This window comes from Myodes glareolus, chromosome 2 (assembly GCF_982192425.1).
Source record: "Myodes glareolus chromosome 2, mMyoGla1.1, whole genome shotgun sequence".
NCBI classification, from domain to species: Eukaryota; Metazoa; Chordata; class Mammalia; order Rodentia; family Cricetidae; genus Myodes; species Myodes glareolus.
The window spans coordinates 44,297,850-44,321,094 of record NC_142027.1 but is presented as its reverse complement, the minus strand read 5'-3'; the positions used below and the strand labels follow the sequence as shown (position 1 = coordinate 44,321,094).

The window sequence follows — 23,245 nt, the reverse complement described above, 5'->3', positions numbered from 1 at the left end:
AGTCATACATACATGTAGCACACTTTAATCATATTGAATCTCCCATTATTGTTTCTAATTCTTTAATTCTTCCAAATTTCTTTCTAAATATTCCTAATAATAGTTGAATATTTGATAATTTAATAGATTTATGTCCAAATTATTGATAAATAAGGTCTCACTACAACCATAACATAACTTATTTTCTTGTTCTTTTGTAATTACCTTCTCCCTGTAATAATTTTCCCTCACTGTAAATGATCGACTCTAGCAGTGTGTTTTGACTTCTTGCTGAGAGTTATAAACTATATTTTGATTATAAAATGCAATTTTGAAATTATAGTAACAACATAAGTGTAAAAACAAACACACACAAAAAGTAATGTGATAAAATATGCTAAGTACATTCTACATTTGTACCCCATTCCTTTTCTCAACTGGATTTCGGATAACCCATCTTCATTTCTTTCTATATTGTCTGTCACTTAATATATTAAAGTAGGTACTCTTACTTATTTTATATTTTAATCTTCATACTAACGATGGGGTGACTTACATTCTACACTAATAATCTAAGCAACCCATACTTAGATTATTAGGGCATTCTTCATTCATTTCTGTGTTTTATTCCTATTTATACTATCTCTTTCAATCTGAATAACTTCCTTAAGCATTTTTTATGAAATAGGTTTAATAGAGATTGTTCTCTCAGCCTTGATTTGTTTGGGAATTGTCTTTCATTAATTTGTAAAGGATACCTTTGCTATGTCTAATCAACAGAATTGTTTTATTTTTTAATACTTCAGTATTAAGAAAATCTTGTGCCACCATTTCCTGATCTATAAGATTTCTGCTGAGAAATCTGATGTCAAGTGAATTGGTGCACTGCCATGTGTTATTTAAGTCTTGAAATTCTCCTCGTGTGTGTGTGTGTGTGTGTGTGTGTGTGTGTGTGTGTGTGTCCTTCTGGACTTAAAACATGTTGTACTTCTGCCTCTGCCTCCTTCATGCTTAGATTAGAGGTGTGAGCCACATGGCTAGCTTTCTGTTTCTTTCTCACCTGTGAAAACTTGCTTATAAAATGTCTTAGGTTAGAGTTGGTTGATTTAAAGATATCCTTGAACTTCCTGTAACTGGATATGTGTAGCTTTCTCTAGATTTAAAAAATTCTGTCACTTTTTTTATATATACTTTCTAAACCGTTAGCATGTTCAACTCATTCTCAAATCCCAACCACCTGAATATTTACACTTTTTATAACGTCTCATAAGTTCTCTTCCCTCCTCACTCTACTCTTTTCTCTTACAACTATGTATTTTAAAATAGCTTGTCTTCAAGTTCATTCATTTTTCTATTCAATCTACCCTGATACTGATATTTTCTATAGACCTGTGGGTTTTTTTAGTTTATTCAACTCTTTAACGTCTATTTATTTTTGTAATTGCTTCCATCTCTTTAAGTTTTCCTGTTTGAATATTGAGACATTTCTTTGTGTTTTTCCTTCCATCCTTCCTTCCATTCTTCCTTCCTTCCTTCTTTCCTTCCTTCCTTCCTTTTTTCCTTCCTTCCCTCTTTCTTTCCTTTCTTTCTTCCTCCCCACCCCCTATTTCTCTTTCTTTCTGATAAAGATAGTTTATTCTAGAGCCATTTTGACTGATCATAGCCTGGGAACACAGATTTCGGTTACTGTAAATTCCATGTTAAAAATGGAAGCAATTTCATGGAGATTTTTTATAGTTTTACAGAACAGAGAAAGTCTCAAATCAAGGCAAGTTTAAAGTACATTTGTGGGTTTACTAGGGAGGCAGGTACATTGAAATAAGGGATGCTGTTCTATAGGCTCAATATGCTATTTGATGGCATTCTTTGCTTTTGATTTGGTAGAAACTAATTGTCTGCTAAGTTAGTAGGTTCTAAAAGCCATTTATCTTTTGTTACAAGATGTTGGTTCAGATTGGGGAGGTGGGAGGTCAGAAGCTAGCCTAAGATAAGATGGTCAGCCTCTGAACCGGCAGCATACCTCTCCACGGTATTAAAATTCTCATCAGCCCTAAATTCTCATCAGTCCCTAAAAACACAAATTCAGGAATTTTCATCCACAACCAGATGCAGCTTCTCTTCAGAAGCTATTGCTCACAGTTCCTCCTGTCAGCCAAGCATCACATTTTATGCACATGGGGGAGGTCACATATTACTTACTAAACATTAAGGTTCCCTCCTAGCTAGGAAGCTCATTCCTAGGATCTGGTGTAGATGAGGCTGAGAAGTGCGCAGAACTGTGGTCTTCAGGAAGGGAAGACCAGCTGGAAAAGGCCGTTAGGAAGAAACTCCTTCTAGTCTGATCTAAACTCTTCTAGCTAGCCCCATACTACTTTACGGCTGCTCTGTCATAGAAGCCATCCCTTATGTCGTCATTCACTTCACTTGCCCATATGGTATCCTGGACATTTTAGACAAGTTAATTCGGATATATATTTTTTAAATAAAAGTAAAAATATCCTTCTAAAGATTTTTACTGTATCCTGGAAAAAGTCTGAAGTATCTTTAAAGAATACTGAAAAATCTCTAAAGACTAACATGTAATGGTGTCTAGAACCTATACTAAAGCAGAACCTATGAAGACGAAAAATATTAGTCAATAGAAACTGACATAAAAATTACAGATAGGCTAGAATTAGCAAGCTACTTAAATATACCGTAGAGTGAGAGAAAGGTCCCGGGATGTCAAAAAGAAGCATAAAATTATATAAAAAATCTAAATCAATCTTTTAGAGATAAAAAGTATTTTCTTGGAGATGATAATTTTGCTAAATGGGTTTAATAAAAAGAATTGATGGTGCTTAAGAACAACATGAACTCAAAAATTTACTGTTTAGGAAGAAACTCTGTGCCATCTAATGCATATGCTGTAAGAATTCTGGAAAAAGAAAGAATGGGGGATAAATAATGTTTGAATAAATGATGCTGAACAGTTTCTCAGTTTGATAAACAATAAAGATCCACAGTTCCAAGAAGCATAATGAACCCCATGCATGAGAAATACAGAGAAAATTGTATAAAGTGCATCATAATTGAATTTCTTTAAGTGCCAATTAGTCAGAGATGTGGGAGATGACATTTTAACACATCAAGTAGCAAAAACAAGAATAAAGCAAATTTTTCCACAGGGGGAAAAAAGCTGGAAGAGAGTAGAAAAGTATGCTTAATTACTGAAAGGAAAACAATCAACATAAAATTTTGCAATCAAAAGAAATCTTGTTCAAAGTGAAGGTGAAATAAATGCTTTATTGGGTATACAAAAGCTAAAGATATGCATGGTGGCATATGTTTACAACATTCCCAACATGTGGAAAAGGGAAGAAAAAGATCACAAACCTGAGGACAGCCTGAGACATATAGTGATACTCAAAAAGTGGCAACACACACACGCACACACACGAACACACACATGTGTGCGCACACACACACCCCTGAAAGAATTCAACCTCCAAATATTCAGATGTCAGAAGAAAAGGAAAACAATACCAAGAGAAATCTCAACATATCCAGAAATTGAAGAAGACCAAAAATGGTAAATTCTTATAAGCTCAAAATATTAATTTTTTTAAATCTCTTTAAAAATAATTGATAACTGAGGAAATCCAAAATATTCATCAAAAGATAAATAATTCAGCAAATAGTGGCATACTCAGACAATGAAATATTTCTCAGAAATGAAAATAAATGGCTGCTTGACACAACAAGAAAGAACCTTGACTAATCGTGATGAATAAGGCCAAGCAAAATCAAATAGAAACTGGCTCCAGATTAGCCTATGTAGTACACAATATGACAGTGAATGACTTAGTCAATAGCTAGATTTGTTTTTCTTTGATTTAGTTCCATTTTATTAACATAAATTTCCACGTTGACTATCTGAGCTATGTCTAATTTTTCCAATTATTATCTATTGAAAACATCTATCATGAATTTTTTTTAAAAAAGAACATTTGCTTGGCATAGTGGATAAGCCATAGGCCCTAAAGCAAGGTACCATGTCTGTAGAGAGAGCAGGGGTTTTCCGAATGCTGTATGAGGATGGGGGTATTATTGCTAACCGTATATCTAAAGCAGTTGCCGTCGTCTAATGCTCACTAGGTGGTCAGTGCCAAATGTTGCCTTCATTATTCCTCTTTTTAATGCTGGGGAAGGAGGATTAGAACTCTTGACTTCCTCTTGACAGTGTCCGATACTTCAGAAGATAAAATCTTCCTTTTTAGCTGAGATTTCTGAATTTCTGTTCATGAGTAAAGATGCTTTGATTCCAAAATGACTAAATTTCAATGGACTTCATTGGCTTCTCAAGAACTACTAAATATATTTTCAAAAGTTTAATTCTTTCTCAAATATTGGGCTAACTCTATAATCTGGTATATATATATATATATATATATATATATATCAGTTGAGAAAATCAGTTTAGACTCTTTCCTGATGGAAAATCTCATTTTTTATGTTCTTCATTTTTATCATGTATAATGTCACAATAATAATATATTTTCTTACAGCTTACAGGGTTATTTGAAAATTAACTAAGATAATGCACAGATATATATACACACACAATGCCCACCATTTAAATACTGATAAATGTTAACTCTCATTTTAACAATTGGTAGGAAAAATTCTAGTACAATAAAATAGTGAGAAATAATTCCTGCCTTGAGCAGCTGCAAAATAATCCAGGAAACACACAAGTTTAGGCTTTAAAACTGTGCAGTACAGAAAGGCTGTAATAGATTGTCAGATCCACATAGTCAACATTGCATTTCCATACAGCTCTACCTCAAGGATGACCAGAGCAGGAGGGTCCATAGTGTATTCTTTATATTGCAGTACTGTGAAGGTTATTTCAAATGCAATTTATTACTTTTAGGCAAAATAAGAAAATCTGTTTAGTGCTAAATAAGTTTTATACCATTAAGGTCTACTCCTAATCCAAGTTTTCAAAGTGATATCCAAACACTCACAGACGTTAGATGAACATTTTATACTTAAGTAATTCTGTACTCTGAAACAAGAGTGACAAAGGCAAAAGCTTATATTGTGTCTATTGCAGCCCTTTGTGTAGGACATGGACTCCAAAAACACTACAGAAACTACATGAAATAGGCAATAACATTCTAGGTTTACAGAGGAAATCACAGAGTGAAGACCTGAGTAGGGCAGAACTAATTAGAGTCAGAACTGGAATGTGCATGAAGGCAGCTTGGCTTCATAGTTGTGTCCTTAAGTACCGCTCTCAAGTGCATAGTATGATGCTGTGTGCTGCATCTTAAACTCCAAGTAAAAGAAATACTTCCAAAACTTACATAAATTGGACCTGTTCAAATAATGTGATAAAATACAATATTAAACCTTATTTTATATTGCCATTCAACAATATATTAAATACATAGTAGGAAAATACAGCACATTTCAAACAGTGATAATTAAACAAATTATGAAAGTGTGTCCTACACATAATAAGTGTTTTGATTTTCTATAATCTGAAATTGTAACTAAATCTTAAAATAACAAGAAACTAGTGATATGCAAATGGGTTGGAAGAAGAGGAATTCTTGTTCCTCCATTTTTAACCTATGCCTTTGGATTTCCTCATCTGAAGACTTAACTATGATATTTATTCTGCCTTCTTCCTCTTGGTACAGACCATGTAAATGGACACTGCACAAGTCCAACCTCTCAGAGTTGCAGTTCTGGAAAACGTCTTTCCAGTGCTGACGTTTCAAAAGTAAATCGCTGGGGTCCTGGAAGACCACCATTTAGAAAGGCACAGTCAGCTGCTTGCATGGAGATTTCTTTACCAGTTACAACTGAAGGTAGGCTAAACATGTCAATTCTTGTGAGTACAGTTAAAAGCTTGGTTTGTCATGGTAACAGATGCTGGGAGACAAGAAATGGAAGTTACATTTAAAAGATGATAAAAACCACATGACACTGAAAAAAAAAACAAGATCTTATTTGACTGTGGCCATAACTCCAATTCTATTCCCCAGTCTACCTCCTTCCTTATCTCTAAAAAAAGAAAAAAAAATGACTCCACTATAGGTAGGCTATACAAAAGGTGACAATCTGAAAGGCAACCTTAATTACCTCTGCTATCAAATGAATATAATCAAGTTTAAAAGGACACGTTTTTAAATTCTAAAGTTCAGAATCATAGCCGGGTCTGGTGGCACAGGCCTGTAATCCCAGCTGCTGGGGAGGCTGAGGCAGGAGGATTGCAAGACCTGTCTGTGTTACAGAGAGAGCTCAAAGCCTGTCTGGACCATTTACCAAGACCCTGTCTCAAAGAATAAAGGACAAAAGGTCTGGGGATATAATTCAGTACTGAGCACTTACCCAGTCTGTATGAGATCCAGAATATATCCCCAGGGCCCACAAATAAATAAATAATAAATAAAAATAATAAAGTTTATAATCTTTGTAAATTTTAAAGAAAGTATTGTTTCCTTATTTATAAAATAAGTAATGCGGATGGAGAGTCAAATACAAGAGGAAAAGAGACAAAACTTTTTAGAGCAGGAAAGAAAACAGAATCTTGTAAGTTTGCTTTTACTCTTTTGGTAATAAAGATTTTAGGAGACGGGGGAAAATAATATAAATATTTGGCTGTAGTAACTCTATACTATTCTTTAAATCTTCAATGGCAATCTATTACTGTTCTTCAAAAATGTTTTTAATGAATTCATTACTGTTTTTATTTAATAATATGCCATATTAAATTTTGTCCAGTGAATATAGAAATGACTACATCATATTCTAACAGGTGTTTGTGAGTATCACTATTGAGTAATAATAAATCATGAGTGAAATTTGGGAGACAGATTGGCTACAAATGTTACAATAGGAGCAATGTGTAAGGAATATAAAAGCAAGAGAATAATCATTGGAATGAATGCTGCAGACATTTGAGTCATAGATATTTCTGCCTCTAGTTTGTGCTAGAAAATAATTTAGTTATAATTCTGTCTTTAAATTTGTAAAATATATAGGTGATAATCTAACTCTGTCTCATCTCTAAATTTTACAAGCTTTTTTTATAAATTTGGTAGAGATATAGAGAAATTAGGGATATTGCATTCTCTTCCTTCTAAATATATTTTGAAGAACTTATATTTCATCTGGTTCTATGAAAATTAAAAAGGTACACTGAGATCTGTCAAGAGGGAAAAGGTGAGTGAAGTAGAAAAACTAGGAGCCTGTCCTTGAGCAATTAAAGGCAGTGAAACTATATTTCCGTTTCGCAGATGGGGGAATTTGTGCTTGTTGGAGGGTGCACATGTGCAGGTGTTGATGAAGCAAGAGCACACAAAACCAAGCTGCTGTTTCTTTTCTAAGCAGGCTGAAGCCTTTTCGGGAAATCTAGCATTAACAGGATGGCACAGTCTGTTGTCCTTTGGTGTTAGTTAAACCTGGATTTGGATTACAGGCAGGCAGCTCAAAACAAGTCTACAGAAATCACATTCACATATTTGGACTTACGTTAAAACTTCTATTTTTATAGCTTCACTTGCATACAAGTTTGTCACAGAACAATTATGATACAGATTGGTCTTTTCATGGTACTGTTGGTAAGTTTGACTTGCCAAGGATTATTAGTATGTTTTCTATGATCAAAAGATGGGAAGGAAAAACAACTACAGAAAACGTTATAATCTTGACTATTTAGATTTAAGGGTTTTTTTTCCTTCCTGATTAGAATTTTAACTGATCTTTCAGGAAATGGAAAAAAGAAAAGTGGTGTACTAGAACTCAGGAGACTGGATTTTTGGTTTCAATTCTGCCTAAGTTTACGATAGCACATAAGATTTCAGACTCTACTCCTTCAAAATGAACTGGTACCTTGGGGAAGATACCCTTCATGCCAGTAAACAAAGAATAAAACCTTTCTTTCTCTCATAATTATGGTTTTCAGGTATTAAATTTGACTTGTTTTATAGATTCACTAATGCTTAATTTTGCTTTTTAAACCTTCATAGAAGCCAGAGAGAATTCCTATAACCGCTCCAGGAGCTCCAGCATCTCCAGTATCGACAAAGACTCCAAAGAAGCAGTTACAGCTTTATACTTCATGGAATCCTTTGCACGGAAGAACGACTCCACCGTTTCGCCTTGTCTGTTTGTTGGAACTAGTCTGGGAATGGTATTACTCATCTCTCTGAACCTACCATCATCAGACGAACAAAGGTTTACAGAGCCAGTGATGGTATTGCCAAGTGGTAAGAGTTTTGACTCACTCATTCCCTTGCTGATACTTATTCAACTTTAGATATCAAGAATCGATAATATGCACTGATTCTGGGTGAAGGTGAGGAGTATAAGCTTCATATGTAATACGGACTATCGAGAACTTCATATACTCTTCCAATATTTGCCACACTGTCGTTTACCAGTTCTCAGGGTCAGAGTACAGTTGAGTTGTTTCTATGAATGGAATCCAGAAAGGCCAATCTAAACTCTGCTTTCAGAAATAAGCTCCTTAAAAGTGCTGAGATAAACGTTACTGCACAAGTTCAATTTATTTTTAATAACTTGGCATTTTTCCAAAGTTCTTTGTCAGGCCAGAACCTACAAGTATTTTTACATCATTCTTGAAATCAGAATAATTAAAGTAGAAAAAATCTGACCTAAGGTGAATATTTAAAGTCTTCTTTGTCTTTTCATGATAGATTCTCAAGAATTCAACTTAGGAACATGTTCTACTCTCCCTGAATTATCACTTTTATTTCTTTTTTTTTAAAGTCTATGTGATTTCCCTTGACATTCCTTTGAATATTTTTAATAGATTCTAATCATTAGTTTTATTCCCTCTTTCCTAAATATAATAAATATTTTAGGTATATTATTAAAATTTTTTATGAATATATAGGATAAGAGATTTTTTTAAATAGTCCATATAGCATGGCAGGTTAGAGAGAGCTGGGTTTTTGTATTAACTTGTGATACGTAGATATGTGTAGATGGCAGGCAGAATAGTCAGCTCTATGAGTGTAACAAATTTAGAAACCCCTTGTCTCTAAACTACTAAAAACAAACACTTTGTTTTGAACCAATATGGCATAGAGAAAAATACTTTTAAAGCATTCCTAATTGTAAGGAAATATGAATTCTTTTTTATTCTGCTGAAGTTAGAGTCAGATCAGCGAGGTCAGAATGAATCACCAATTCAAATCTATTCTTTAACTGAATGATGATATATATTGGATGTCCTATAGGTGCCAGGCATTCTGCAAGGTTCCCTGCAGGCTCTACAACAGGCAGGGAAAATACAAACAGGATGCAGTAATAATGAAACATGGCCTGGTTTTATTGTAACTGGTTCTGGACCAGGACTTCTGGAGTTTGGCCCTTGCTATTTTATTTTAGCATTATTTTATTTACATTTATTCATTATTTTACTGTAACACAGCATAATTTGGGGAGAAAAAGTATTCAGATAACAATTCAGTCCCAAGTGCTTAACAAATACAGCCTACTAATACAAGCTATTAATGGTAAGAGAAATGAAGGAAGAGATATATGGGTGCTGTATATGATCTGATCTATTTTCTGTAAGCATAATACTGCTCTTTAAAATTTATTAATTAAAAAGAAGAAGACTATGGTCCTAGGTTCATGTTTGTTTCATAATTAGCCATTAAAATAAAAAAAGAATAACTGGAAGCCAGCTTTCTAGCAGTAAATGGAGAAAAGGGTGTGGAATTTCCTAAGGAAGAAAGATGACAAAAATATCAGACTGAGATTGGAGACAGGCCCTTGACGGACTCTGCGATTGTTGTTGTTCTGTGATTGATGACTGTTCCTCATCTATTTCCATAGTCATTCTCTGTTCTACACCCCATTCAGTTCTAAACACCCTTCATGGTATAATTACCATAATACAGTACTGCACAGCACATCTCTATAACTTACCTTACATAATTTAAATGCTATATTAATTTATTAGCAAGTCCTCGTTACCTTTTTTATCATTCATAGATACCATCAGCTTATTCTTAGCACATATGAGTTTAACTGTTTTGAATGCCTCATATTAGTAAAATCACTCAGAATTTACCTATTTGTGGCTGGCTTATTTCACTAAATGTAATACCATCAATGCCTTTTAATATTAGAGAGCTGCTGTCTTTTAAGAATAAACAATATTGCAATTGCATATATGTAGCACAAATAATAAAAACCCAGAAACATAAATTGGGGATCAACCTAAAACACATAAATGCAAAATAGTCAAGCCGCTAGAGAAGTCTTCATCCCTACCAGAACTGGGCAACCACCGGTAAGCGGACTAAGCCTCCTTCTCCTCCCATTTTATATTCCCTCTAGTGCTAGGGTTAAAGGTGTGTGACTTCCTAGGACTTGGATGAAAGGTGTGAGCCACCACCACCTATATTTGTTTCTGCATTGACCTTGTGTAGCCCAGGGTGGCCTTGAACTCCCAGAGATTCATCGAACTCTGTCTCCCAAATCCTGGGTCTAAAAGTGTATGTCTCCATTGCCTGACCTCTAGCGGCTTTAGCTTTGTCTTTGATCTTCAGGCAAGATTTGTATATCAAAATACAAATGATATACCACTACACATCTATATATCACCTTTTGTAATCCATTCATCTGCTGAAGACTTAGTTGTTTCCACATCTCCACTGTTGTGAGTAGCACTGCATAGGAGTACGTGTATCTTCATGGTCCTGGGTTATAACCCCAGAGCTATATTGCTTGATTATATATTAGTTCCATTTTTAGTTTTTTTTAATCTTTATACCTGTCCATGTCTATTTACTGCTCTAAATGGCAATGGAAACTTGGATTGCGGTGCTATTTCATTTCTATTTTAATAAATAAAGTTTGCCTGAAAATCAGAGAGTAGAATACCCCCACTGGTCAGCCTTACAGACCAAGCAGTGGTGACACACACCTTTAATCCCAGTAGCCACACTAGTTGTCATAGGAACTGGGTGGTAGTGATGCATGCCTTTAATCCCACACCTACAGAGGAACATAAGATGGGAGGAGACAGCTATCAAAAATAGTCTTATTATGAGATTCCTGGAGGCAGGATCACTATTTCAGACTGAAGTAGAGGTAATAGCCAGTGACTGGCTGTTTTGCTTCTCTGACATTCAGGTTGAACCCCAATATCTGTTTCTGAATTTTTATTAATTCTGCTAAATTTGGCATCCAACATGGGACAGTAGAACATGAGATTCTTAATCTCAGCGTTGTGGGTTTAAGCCCCATGTTGCCAAAAGTAGCAAAAATAATGAAAACCCAGAGACAGATCTTGGGGTTCAACCTGAAGATCAGAAAAGCAGAACAACCAAGTCACTAGAGAGCTCTTACTTCTAAGATAGGAGAATGAAGCCTAAAAATGAGTCAGACTCAAGTCTCATGCAATAGTTAACTTTCTTCAGAGTATCAGACACTTTATACCCTGAGGGTTAAGAACGGTCCCCTGCATAAAGTTCTCAGGAGTTCAAGCTGTATATACTCACAAGGACAAATTGAATGTGGCAAAAACATGTTTTTCCATAGAGGCCTACAAATAATTAACAGTAGCCAGATGGAATAAATAATCAGAAGTAAACTCATTCATATGTGCTATGCTCAGGAGAGGCAAATAAAGCACATACTGCGAACAAATTCCAAGTTTTTGTAGAAACTGAGTTCACACGACTCTTGTCTTGTTTCCCTGGCATTTTCTCACAAGCACTCAGAATTCTCCTCACAATACTCCTTTCTTGGACTGTGCTCTGACACGTGTCCCTTGCACTATTAAGCATGTGTGGATATACCAACAGTGTATGTTTTAGTTTCTCTACATAATGTCATTATTGTTATCTTTTGATGATTTTAAAATGGTTATCCTAACAGATATGAGGTTGTACCTCACCTTGGTTGTGTTATCCTGGTATTCCAACAAACAAGACAACCTAAAGGAAATACAACACTGGAAATATAAGTGCACCAAATCTTGAGTCAATAGAAAGTATGAACAGATCCAGAACTAGTAAGGGGTTGGATCACTAACTAAAAGGGATACTATTAAAAATAAAATCCCACTTTCCTTTTTTTAAGGGATGTTTTAACATAGATAGATACCCTTGCTAGTCTTAGCAACAAATTCTTATCCGTAATATGGAAGTTTGAAGTACGTTCAATCATTGAATTGGAGAACTGGGAAGCACATGCATACTTTGTCTCTTTCCATACTTCACTTTTGTTTGTATCAGAATCATTTGAAGGTATTGCTGTGATAGTGATCGAAGGACTCCACACCAGACTCTCTGGTTCAGTAGGTCTAAGATAGTCTGAGGATTTACACTTTGAGCAAGTCCTTATGTGATGCTAATCTAACAAATTGACTATTGCAGGTCCTGATTGTGTATTAATATATTTCAGTTTCTTTATTAACAATTAATAAAATGAAGCCCAGAGAGGATAAATAGCATGCTTCAAACAAGCTAGAGAGAGGAATAGATTTGAAGCTGAGTTTCTTAAACCCCTGCTCACTACACTTTGTAACTGATCACATTGTATTTTTTCTCAGTTCTAATATTGTTGTGTTGAATTGCTGTATTAGAAACTACAACCTGTAGCTGACCTCCCAGTCCTGAGTCAGTAAACTGACCTGGCTAAATCCTGTTTTAAAAATCCACAGAACCTTAGAAATCATCCCTAAGGAAATTAATCAGAGATGCAAAGATTAGGCAACCTAACCTAAAATAATGTTAAATGAGATTGCATGGAATCAAAGACCTTAACATAGAACCTGGAACTTTGAAACTACTTTTAAAAAGACATAGGAGAAGAAATCGCTTCAAGATTTAATTACGGGCAATGATTCTCCAAGTAGAACCCAAACGATCAATAAAAATGGGGAAAATTGACAAATTGGATTGTATCAAGTTAAAAGGGTTCTTCACAGCAAAATAGAGAGTAGAAACAATGAATGGGAGAAAACTTTTGCTAGCTGTTCAACAAGGAGCTAATAACCAAAGTACATAAAGAACTAAAAATAATACCAAAAGTAAATAATTCAGTCAATAAATGGACAAACAAATAGAATACTTTTCTCTTTTGATATATTATTAGCATATGTTAATTATACAAAGTAACGTAATTACATATAGATAGTTATTTGCCATACCATGGGAAAAACAGGTGAATAATCCTTTTTCTGAATCAAGATACATAAACTTGACTAAGAGTTGAAAGCAGTTATTTTAAAAAGATAAAACTTTTAAATTATTTTATTAGAGGCCAAAAGTGATAAAGTTTTGAATTCCACAAGCCCTGATTCTATCTCTAGTTATTTTTAAAAAAATAACTAGTAGTTATTTGTAGTAGGAAGGCTGTTAGTTCGTTCCCGGCTGCTCACTCCTGAAATAATCACACAGAAACTCTATTATTTAAATTGCTTGGCCAATCACTTAAGTGTGTTGCTAGATAGCTTTTATATTTTTGGTTAACCCATTTCTATTAATCTGTGCATCACCATGAGGTCGTCGCCTACTGGCAAAGTTTCAGCTGGCGGATCCAGTGCAGGCATCTGTTCCTGGCATCAGCTACATGGCTTCTTGCTGACTCTGCCTTCTTTCTCCCAGCATTCAGTTTAGTTTTCCCACCTAGCTCTATTCTGCCCTGTTTATAGGCCCAAAGCAGCTTCTTTATTAACCGTTGGTATTCACAGCAGAACTTCTTTGTCACGCCCTTAAAAGTGATGTTGCTCCAGGCGTAGTGGCACGTGTCTTTAATCTCAGCACTCAAAGGCAGAGGCAGGTTGATCTTAAGTTTGAGGCCAGTCTGGTCTACAGAGTGAGTTCAAGAACAACCAAGGCTACACAGAGGAATCCTGTCTGAAATCAATCAATCAATCAAAATAAATAAAGTTGAAATCATTTTTTGATCTTTTAGCTGAGATCAAAGATCAAGTACAAAACTGGTGGCATGCCATAACTCTGCATGCTGAGATCACATAATATTTATTGAGGGCTTAATTTCAGAAAAATTAAGAAGCATTTTCTAGCAAACAAGCATCAAAAAGGAAATTGGAAACAGATAGTACACTTTTTTAATAGTTTAACTCACTTAAAAAAATAAAGTTATAGACATACTAAAACTTTGTCTTTTAAACTTTCATGGGTTTTAATGGAACTATATAGCATAATGAAAAAAATCCTGTGTATATGTTTTCAGGGGTGACCACTCTGAATTGAACAACCCAGTAAGGGAGAGGAGAATTCTTCTTCTCCCAGCATAGCTGCCTGTGGTGCTTGATTAGAATTGGGAAAAGGGGAGGGGTTCGCTGTAAGTGCTAGAGGAAGAAAAGGGAGGGGGAAAGTGACATAATTATATTTCAATTAAAAACATGTTAAACAAAGGATAATAAAAGACATTTTGAATTAAAAAAAGAATATTGGGTTTTGAAAGAGGAAACCTGAGTCTAATTCAGGCTTAATAGTAACTGTGACCAAGGCTGCAGTCCAAGCTGTATGGCCTGTCCCTAGTGTGGTCATCCTTCCAGACCTGTTTTCTCGGTAATATAGTGAACAAGTTTGGCAAACAATAGCTTAGTTTAAACTAAATTTAGACCTAAATATTTTAGCGCAAGTTGTTACAGCAGATTAACTCACAAACATGCTGTTTTTGTATATTACAAATTACAAGCCTATTCCTGTAAACTGTCGTGGAGTGAAATGTTTACTGCCCATCAGTGAATAAGAGACAGCTGCTTTACAAGGGCTCTCACATGGGAGTGATATGATTTGTTTTATAGGTACACTCCTCTCACTGAAAGGAGCTGTGCTAACATTTTCCTGCATGGACAGAACTGGCAGCTTAATGCAGCCTCCATATGAAGTATGGAGGGATCCGAACAACGCAGACGAAAATGAGAAAACGTGGAAGCGGAAATTGGTTATGAACTACTCCAGTGCAACCCAAGAAACAGGCGACCATCAGTATGCAATAATCTGCTCAGAGAAACAAGCCAAAGTCTTCTCACTGCCATCTCAGACCTGCCTTTATGTTCACAACATCACAGAGGCCTCTTTCATACTGCAAGCAGAGGTGGTGGTCATGTGTAACAGTGCCTGCTTGGCCTGCTTTTGTGCAAACGGGCATATCATGATAATGAGGTACTTGACATATTTATTGTTAGCTGATAGTTATAACAATACTAGCAAGGAGTAATGATGATAAGTATATTCATACTGTTGAAGAGAAGTAACCTGATAGATGTTCATTGTGTTTGTGAATGTTCTGTTGTTCAACAATGTGAAAAGAGGTTTGTGGCTTGGGTGTAGAGAGAGCTGATTCTGGTTTTGGTTTTGTTTCCTAAAAAATACCAATAATATAATAATATATACATATATAAATTTTGACATAATGTATATAAATATATATTATATAGTTAACATCAAAGAATCCAAGGAAGGAATGATTCCCAACCATTCATGCGTCAATTTAACAAGCAGGTACTGGGAAAATGTTAGGCACTGGATTCAGAAGCTATATGGAAGTAAAATTATCTGTTGCTTTCACTATTATATAAGAAATTTACACAGAGAATTTCACTTGATTCTCAAAGCTTTTTAAGGACATTTACAAGTATTATTTTCATCTTTCGTTTTACATATTAGAAATTAAAGTAAAATAATTTGTTTGAAGACATAAAGTATAGGAAAAAGTGAAGTCAACAGTCACCGGTAAACTAAAAGCCATGAGACACATTAAATAAGATATAAAAAGTATTACCTAATGAGTTTATGGATTCAACAATGCTGAGGTTGGTCATCAGAAGAATAAGCTACAAGAAAATGAAATTTATTCAATATACTATAGAAGTGACTGTCATTCTTGTCAATATCTCACCTTGTTGCAAATCATTTAAAAGGAGATAAAATTAGCAACATATGAAAATATACAAATAATTAGAAAACAGAAAATGGATTTGCCAGTAGAGGATATATAAGTTGAATTTTCTTTTGACAAACTAAGTCCCCAAAGTTTAAAAGCATTGAATCACTAAATGTATAATAGAAAAAAGTAACTTGGAGAGGTGGGTTGACATACATGTTTGAGGACCATGAGTGATGAACTAAATTTGTAAGAAAGGGGACTTGAAAACAGGTAGTTGGCCTCCTCTGGGCGTGACTAGAGACACTTAAGGACTCTCGTGCTGCAACGAAAGTTATCTACAAAGCAAGGAGGGGCAGGGCTGAAGGAGAAACTTGCTGCATGCAACGCTGATTTCTTATATGAGGTAAAGATCACTAACTCCCAGGATTTAGGGGAATTTGTATTACAGTAATGCTATTAGCAGGTAAAGAAGTGAGAGGAAGTTGAAAACACTGAGAATAAGGAGTTTGAGAATGGATTAAAAATAAGTTTGCTGATATGATCTCCAGTCGAAACTTCTGAAGCAAAGGAGAGAGGTAAAAGTTGTTTGCAGATGGAAGTAATTTAATACCGTGGTGATCGTTCATCTAGCCTGTTTCCTTTCAGTGACCTTATGTTTACTATAAGAAAACACCAACAAGGTGTCTGATTTCTTCATGGAAAAAATGGCAACTATTTGAAACAAAAGGATTTTGTCCAACAGAATCATAAATCTTTCACTGTTTCTGTAATTTAACAAAAGAGGCACATTTGTTCTGTTGAGTAGTGTTTGCTGCTGGTACAAGGCCAGTTTGACGTTCTCATAAAAAATGCATTATTGGTGGTGGGGGAGACAGCAACAGAATAAAGTCACTGTTCTATCTAAAAAAAAATAAATAAGTTTGACTTTTAAGGTGCTACCAAGTCATCCAGCAGATGCTTAACAGCAATTTAAGGTCTGGTCTCTTGGGAAAATGCAGGCTTGAGCATCATCTAAGAAAACTGATAGCAAACAAAGCCATTAGGAGATCCTACATAAAGAAATGAAAAGCAGACTGTGCCAGGGATAGAAGCTTGGGACCAGTCTCTACATTTATGTACCGGAGGAAAGAAACTCCAAAGAAGGAGGTTATGAAGGCATCAGAGAAATAAGAAAAGGCCCTGAACAGCACAACCTTCTATAATAAAAAGGAGGTGGTCGAGAGGTAGCACATACAGCAGAAAAGTCAAAGAATTAGCACACCAGGAACGGAACTGAAAACTGGTCATGTTGAAGCATGCCTAGAATTCCAGCAGTGAAGGAAGGAGTTTCCAAAATTCAAGGTAATTCTCTGCTACATAGTAAATTGGAGGCCAGACTGGGTGTGTAAAACCATTCAGAAAGCAAGTGTTAGAAGCATGGCGATGCTGGGAGCTAGCTTTCAGGGGCAAGAATAGAGAGTAGTGCAGTACGAAGTTGGAAAATGATGACAAATCAGTCTGATTTTGTACAGACTGCAAGCCAAGATTTAAATGATTTAAAAAGCCAGAGAATATGGTTGATGGGAATTATATGAAATCAAGTGTTTGAAAAGAGCATGTCTTGTGCCACAGCCACACCCATCATTTATATGTTGGCAATGGCTACTTTTGCACTACAAAGAGAACTGAACAACTGTGAAGGAACTGCTGCAGGCCCAAGCCTAAGACCTTTACAGTCTGATCCCATAGCCCACCATAGCTTACTCTTTCAGAAAATGTTGTGTAAATAGAAAGAAGAGAAGTAGAAAAGTTGCTCAAGAGTAAGACCAGATTTTCATGGTATTTTGTTTCATTATTTCTAACATGAAGAGTTCTATAATTAGTGAGGGAGAAACTTTTGGGGAAAAGGCAATCATGGCTTCCTTATTCTCATAGATTTCTGATTCTTTCTCAAACTATTTTCAGAGATTTCCAATGAAGACCACTCCATCCTTTTTGTAAATAATTTAACCCATAGACTTGCTTCAGTTATGGGGGATGTGTAGTGTGTGTGTGTGTGTGTGTGTGTGTGTGTGTGTGTGTGTGTGTGTGTGTGATCAATTACAAGGAATGTGTATTTATAGGTGTGTGTGATGTCCTCTCAGCTTGTTACTCAAGATTTATATTAAGCCACTATATATCGTTCATATTTTAGATAGTCTTGACTACTAAGTCTTTGAAATCCAACGTGCAGGTCGCACTTTCAGCAGACCTCAGTGACTATCCAAGGATCGTCTACTTGCTCAATCAAAACTAGTCATGTGACTAGGTGGATAAAATACCAGGCAGCATGGTGCTAGAACATCAATAAATGCTTATTCCAATAAGATGGATTTCAGTATCCATATTATATAGTAAAATTTTGGGTCTCAGAATATAGTTACAAAATATTTTTTAAAAGAAAAATGGTACCTTCTGGGATGCTATCTGTATTCTAGGATAAATTAAACCCACTGTACTTGAAGAATTAGCATAGTTCCCAAGTCTGAGGATTAAACCAGAGAAGTTCTCTCTGCCTTTGACTTCAAGGAATGATGGGAAAACTGTAGAGTTGCTTTTCAATAGTGATTTATAAATTAGCTTTTACCACATTATCCAAAAGGACATTTCTAGGGCTATCTTATCAAAATTATAGCTGCAGGATTAGGTTAGGAAGTAACTACAGATGTAGTCTTTCCTATGTATAGACGCTAATCTGTTACTTATTACAGTTCATTCCCTTAAGCTTTGGCCATGTTTATTTACTAGTCGTGTTCAATACAGATGCCCTAAGAGACAGGAAGGTTTCACTTTCTATGAAGAGGGACTAAGGGATGGAGCTCTATGTCCAGGCACACTGGACTGACCCCACACATGTCTGTTTGTACATAAGATCAAATACTAAGAAGTTGTGTTTAGAGAGACCATAGGCCTCTACGTAGGGACACTGGCAAAACATTTGTATTGGCTAAGATAGAACTGTGCTCAAATTTGTATGTGTACATGTGATTATATATAAAAGTCTACTTATTACTAATCTTTAAAGATGCTATAAAGAAAAAGCATAAAATGATGAGTTTGTTATTAAATAAATAATTATTAAATATTATTTTTATTAAAGTAAATACATCAAAGAAAATACGAGATGTAGATTTACTAACTGTTTTTCTATTCAGCTTACCTAGCCTTCGCCCAATGTTGGATGTAAATTATTTGCCACTGACAGACATGAGGATAGCACGGACATTTTGTTTTACTAATGAAGGCCAAGCATTATACCTTGTCTCTCCTACTGAAATTCAACGGTTAACATATAGCCAAGAAATGTGTGATAATATTCAGGTAGGTAAAGTTCCTTAGTAAATATAAATAAATGTGGGATTTGGGGAGAGGAACTAAGAGGAGAGAGGTATGGGGAAATTGTGGTCAGGATATAAAGTAAATCAATAAATTTATTTTTAGAAAATAAAAAATAATTAAAACAATAAAAATTAAAATATTAAATAGATAAATAGATGTGAGTGTTAAGTGAGGGAAATAATGAAATAGACATCTATAAAGTGTCATAGGGCCAGACAATAAATACACCTTTCCTAGAAGATGTTTTGAATATATATTCTTCAATGTGATTCAACTTCTAGTATGGTTCTGAGTACACTCAGAAGTAATAAGAGAATCATGATTATGATGAATGATAATTATGATCATTTACAGTAGTAGGTGAACTGAAATGTATTTATTTTATTCTAGGGAGCTTTGTTTTAATCACAGTTTTATAAGTTTCTTGTACATACAGTTGGCTTTCATAACGACAGGTTTATGCAAGTGTATTGTGTACTCTGATTAGATTCATTCTTGCATATATTTCCTCCCACCCACCCTTCCTATTATTCTGTTTCTCCGAGAGTCTAGGTTTTACATACATGGAGTGTGTATTGTGTGCGTGTGCAATTTTATATATTTGTGTAAGATATAGGACCCACAAATGGAAAAGAACATGTATTATTTGTTGTTCTTAATCTGATTTATTCCACTTAACATAATAATCGCCAGTTGCATCAATTTTCCTGAAAACAGAATTTCATTCTTTTTTAATTTTTTAAGGTTTATTTATTGTTATTTCATTTGTGTAGATATTTTGCCTGTATCTTTGTTTTACATCATGTATGTGCCTGGTGCCTATGGAGGCCAGGAAACCATGTCATATCATCTGAACCCCCTGTTATACACAGCTCTGAGGAACTAGGAGTCAAACCAGGGTTCTCTTAAAGAGCAGCCAGTGTTCTTAACTGCTGACCCATTTCCCAATCCCAATTATTTTATTCTTTATGACTGAATAAAATTCAACTTGTGATCATACCACATTTTTCTCTATTCATTCTTCTGTTAATGGACACCTACACTTATTATTTAACTTGCCTGTTACAAATACTATTGCAAAAAAAATTACAAAGTTGTGCTAGTATCACTGTGGTATGTTAAAGTTCTTTGGATCATACTATAACTGCATCCTATGTTCTTTTTTTTTTTTTTGAGGAATCTCCATGAGCATACTGATTTCCATAGCAGACAAATTTGTATTCTCACATATGGCAGTATATAAGTTCCCTTTTTATTTCATCCTTGCAAGAGTTGGTTATTTATTTTCCTGATGGTTGCCAGTCTCACTAGAGTGACATGGCATCTTGATATAGTTTTAATTTGCATTACCTAATGACTAGGCATATTGATTATTTTTCCATATGATTACTGGGCATTTGTCCCATCATTTGATTACTGTGTTTATTTTGTTAGCTCATTTGATAACTGAATTGTTTGATTTTCTGGTATTTTTGGTTTGTTTGGGTTTTAGTTACTTATACATTCTACATATTAATCTTTTGTCTGCTATAAATTAGCAAATATGTTTCCCATTCTATAGTCTACTTACTCATTTTTTCTTTGTTGTAAAGTACACTAATTTAATAAACCTCATTTGCAAATTCTTGATTTTGCTTCTTTAATTATTTCCATTCTTTTCAGAAAGTCCTTACATATGCCCATAATTTGAAATATTTTCTCAAAAGAATTTCAAAGTTCTAGGTCTCACATTTAGATTTAATCAATTTTAATTGATTTTAATCAGGGTGAGAGACATGGATCTATTTTCATTTCTATCAGAAGCTATCCAGTATTCCCAGCACCATTTATTAAAGAAATTGTCTCTTCCCCAAAATGTTTTTGCACTCTTTGTAAAAAGTCACATCAGTGTAGCTGAATGGATTTGTTTCTGGCCCTCTGTTCTGCTATATTGATCTACATGTCTGTTCTCATGCTAGTGTGGATTTCAGTGTCCCAGACCCTGATGCAGCCATACCCGTGTTGTATTTACAGTCCCAGCTGTCTAGTCTCATCTTATTAGGGAAGCGCTGCCTGTCTACCAGCGCTCACAGTCTTAGCGTGAGTATCTCCAGTGAGTTTCAGTTCATGTCAGTGACCACATGATGCCCACATGGTTCTGTGGTTCTCTGGGTCTTGTCTTAATCAGTGGACTTGGTGTTTGGAGATAAGAGTTGTGCTGAATCTTCAGCAGAGTGGTTGAGTGCAGGCTCCCTTCTTGCCCCAGAGACTTAGGAGTGACATAGGACAGTGGCATTAGGTGATTTCCTAGGGTCTGTTCCATGCAGCTCATGCCTGGACTGTCTAAAATTTTGTTTTTCTCCTTTACTCGTGAACTCTGAGGAGATAATGTCAGAACTGTGTACCAAGCAACAACCACATAGAAAAGACATGGAAAGGGGTATCTTCATGATGTTCATATCACAGTGTTATTTTTCAATCTATTAATTTCATCTTAGTTGCTCTAATACTCTTTTCTTAATTGGTACAGGACATGTTAGGCGATTTGTTTACTCCCATAGAGACACCGGAAGCTCAAAATAGAGGCTTTCTCAAGGGACTGTTTGGTGGAAGTGGACAGACATTTGACAGAGAGGAGCTCTGTGAGTAAATTTCTTATTATAAAAACCCATCACAAACTAGAAAACCTGTGTGTGTGTGTGTGTATTACAAATTCTAGACCAAGGTGGTTTTGTTTCTATATTAAAGTTTGAATATTATTTTTTTGTATTTTGAAATTATTATGTTTAGTAAACATGGATGAAATTAGTTACTATATTATGAAATAATTAATCACAAATTATATATATATGTATTTCAATGTGCATTATGTATTATCTATGCAATATATAATATACAATTATATTTGTATTATTTCAATATATATTTCAAATAAATAATGAGCAAGCTACAAAGCATCCCAGTTGTAGACAGGCCCTAGTTTCACGAGCAGTTGGCAGTATTTGTCTTTTTTAATTCTGAAAAATCATTTTAGTCTACTTTCCTATTACCACTGCTAGAAAATGGATTCTTCTTCATTCACATGCCAAGTGTATCTATGCCATAGGAAAAAAACTAGTTTGCAAATCTCCCAGTGAAACTCTTATGAACAGTAATCAAAAAGCAATAGGAGACACAAAAAAAAAATTTTCAGAGGACAGACAAGAATAAAATTTCAGACAGTGCCACCTCCATTTAGTTTTGCATATCAAAACTCCCTTTGTCTTGAATTTATAACTGTGCAAAAAGACATAGGTACCACCCTATAGTTTAAATTATTTTAGTCAATAAAGGGGATAGTGTAGTACATGTGGCAACATAGGACTCCACAAATATCATGCGAGAGGCCAGAGTAGAGAAGGGGCCACATATTATGATTCCATTCATATAAGTTGTCCAGAATAGGCAAACTCACGGGTACTAAACGTTAATCAGTAGGTGCCTGAAGCTAGGGAAAAGAGATAATGGGGAGTGATTGCTCATGAGTTTGGGGGTCTTTTACATTATGAAACTGTTCTACAATCAGATAGTAGTTAGAGTTATACAACTTTATGAGACACTAAAAACTAGTGACTTACTTCCATGCTTTGCTAAGAGTTGCTTTTATGGAATGTGAACTAAATATCAATGAGGCTTTTATTTTCTGAAGTCTAGGTTCTTTTCCAATGTGACATCCTGAAAACATTCACTAAATTTCTGACTTAGTGAGTGCCAGACTGAATAAAAGACACCGTCTTAAAAAACAAGATGTGACCAGCAAGACGGCTCAACACTTGCCACCAAACCTAATGATTTGAGTTTGTGGCATGAACTAAGCCCACTTCCATAATGCGCCCACACATACACACATGTGTGTACACCTGCGTGTGTCATAATCTTTCAATCAATTTTTTAGAAAAAAAAATGAAGGTGGATAGCACCTGAGGTTAACCTCCTACTTCCACATACGGGATTACACATGTGCATATACACACAAACACATGAA

General features: G+C 35.1%; 1 protein-coding gene across 10 annotated transcripts in view; it reads left to right on the top strand.

The window, feature by feature from the left end:
* Positions 1 to 23,245, top strand: part of Stxbp5l (syntaxin binding protein 5L) — a 242,937-nt gene that overhangs the window by 213,281 nt on the left and 6,411 nt on the right. For 6 of the 10 annotated variants that reach the window (XM_087899960.1, XM_087899957.1, XM_087899959.1 and 3 more), the window contains 5 exons: positions 5,670 to 5,840; positions 8,004 to 8,243; positions 14,801 to 15,161; positions 19,059 to 19,224; positions 21,752 to 21,863. In XM_087899960.1, the coding sequence (XP_087756086.1) occupies positions 5,670 to 5,840; positions 8,004 to 8,243; positions 14,801 to 15,161; positions 19,059 to 19,224; positions 21,752 to 21,863 (1,050 nt within the window). The remainder of the gene's footprint in view (positions 1 to 5,669; positions 5,841 to 8,003; positions 8,244 to 14,800; positions 15,162 to 19,058; positions 19,225 to 21,751; positions 21,864 to 23,245) is intronic. The other 4 variants (XM_087899973.1, XM_087899969.1, XM_087899968.1 and 1 more) reach the window with 1 other exon arrangement.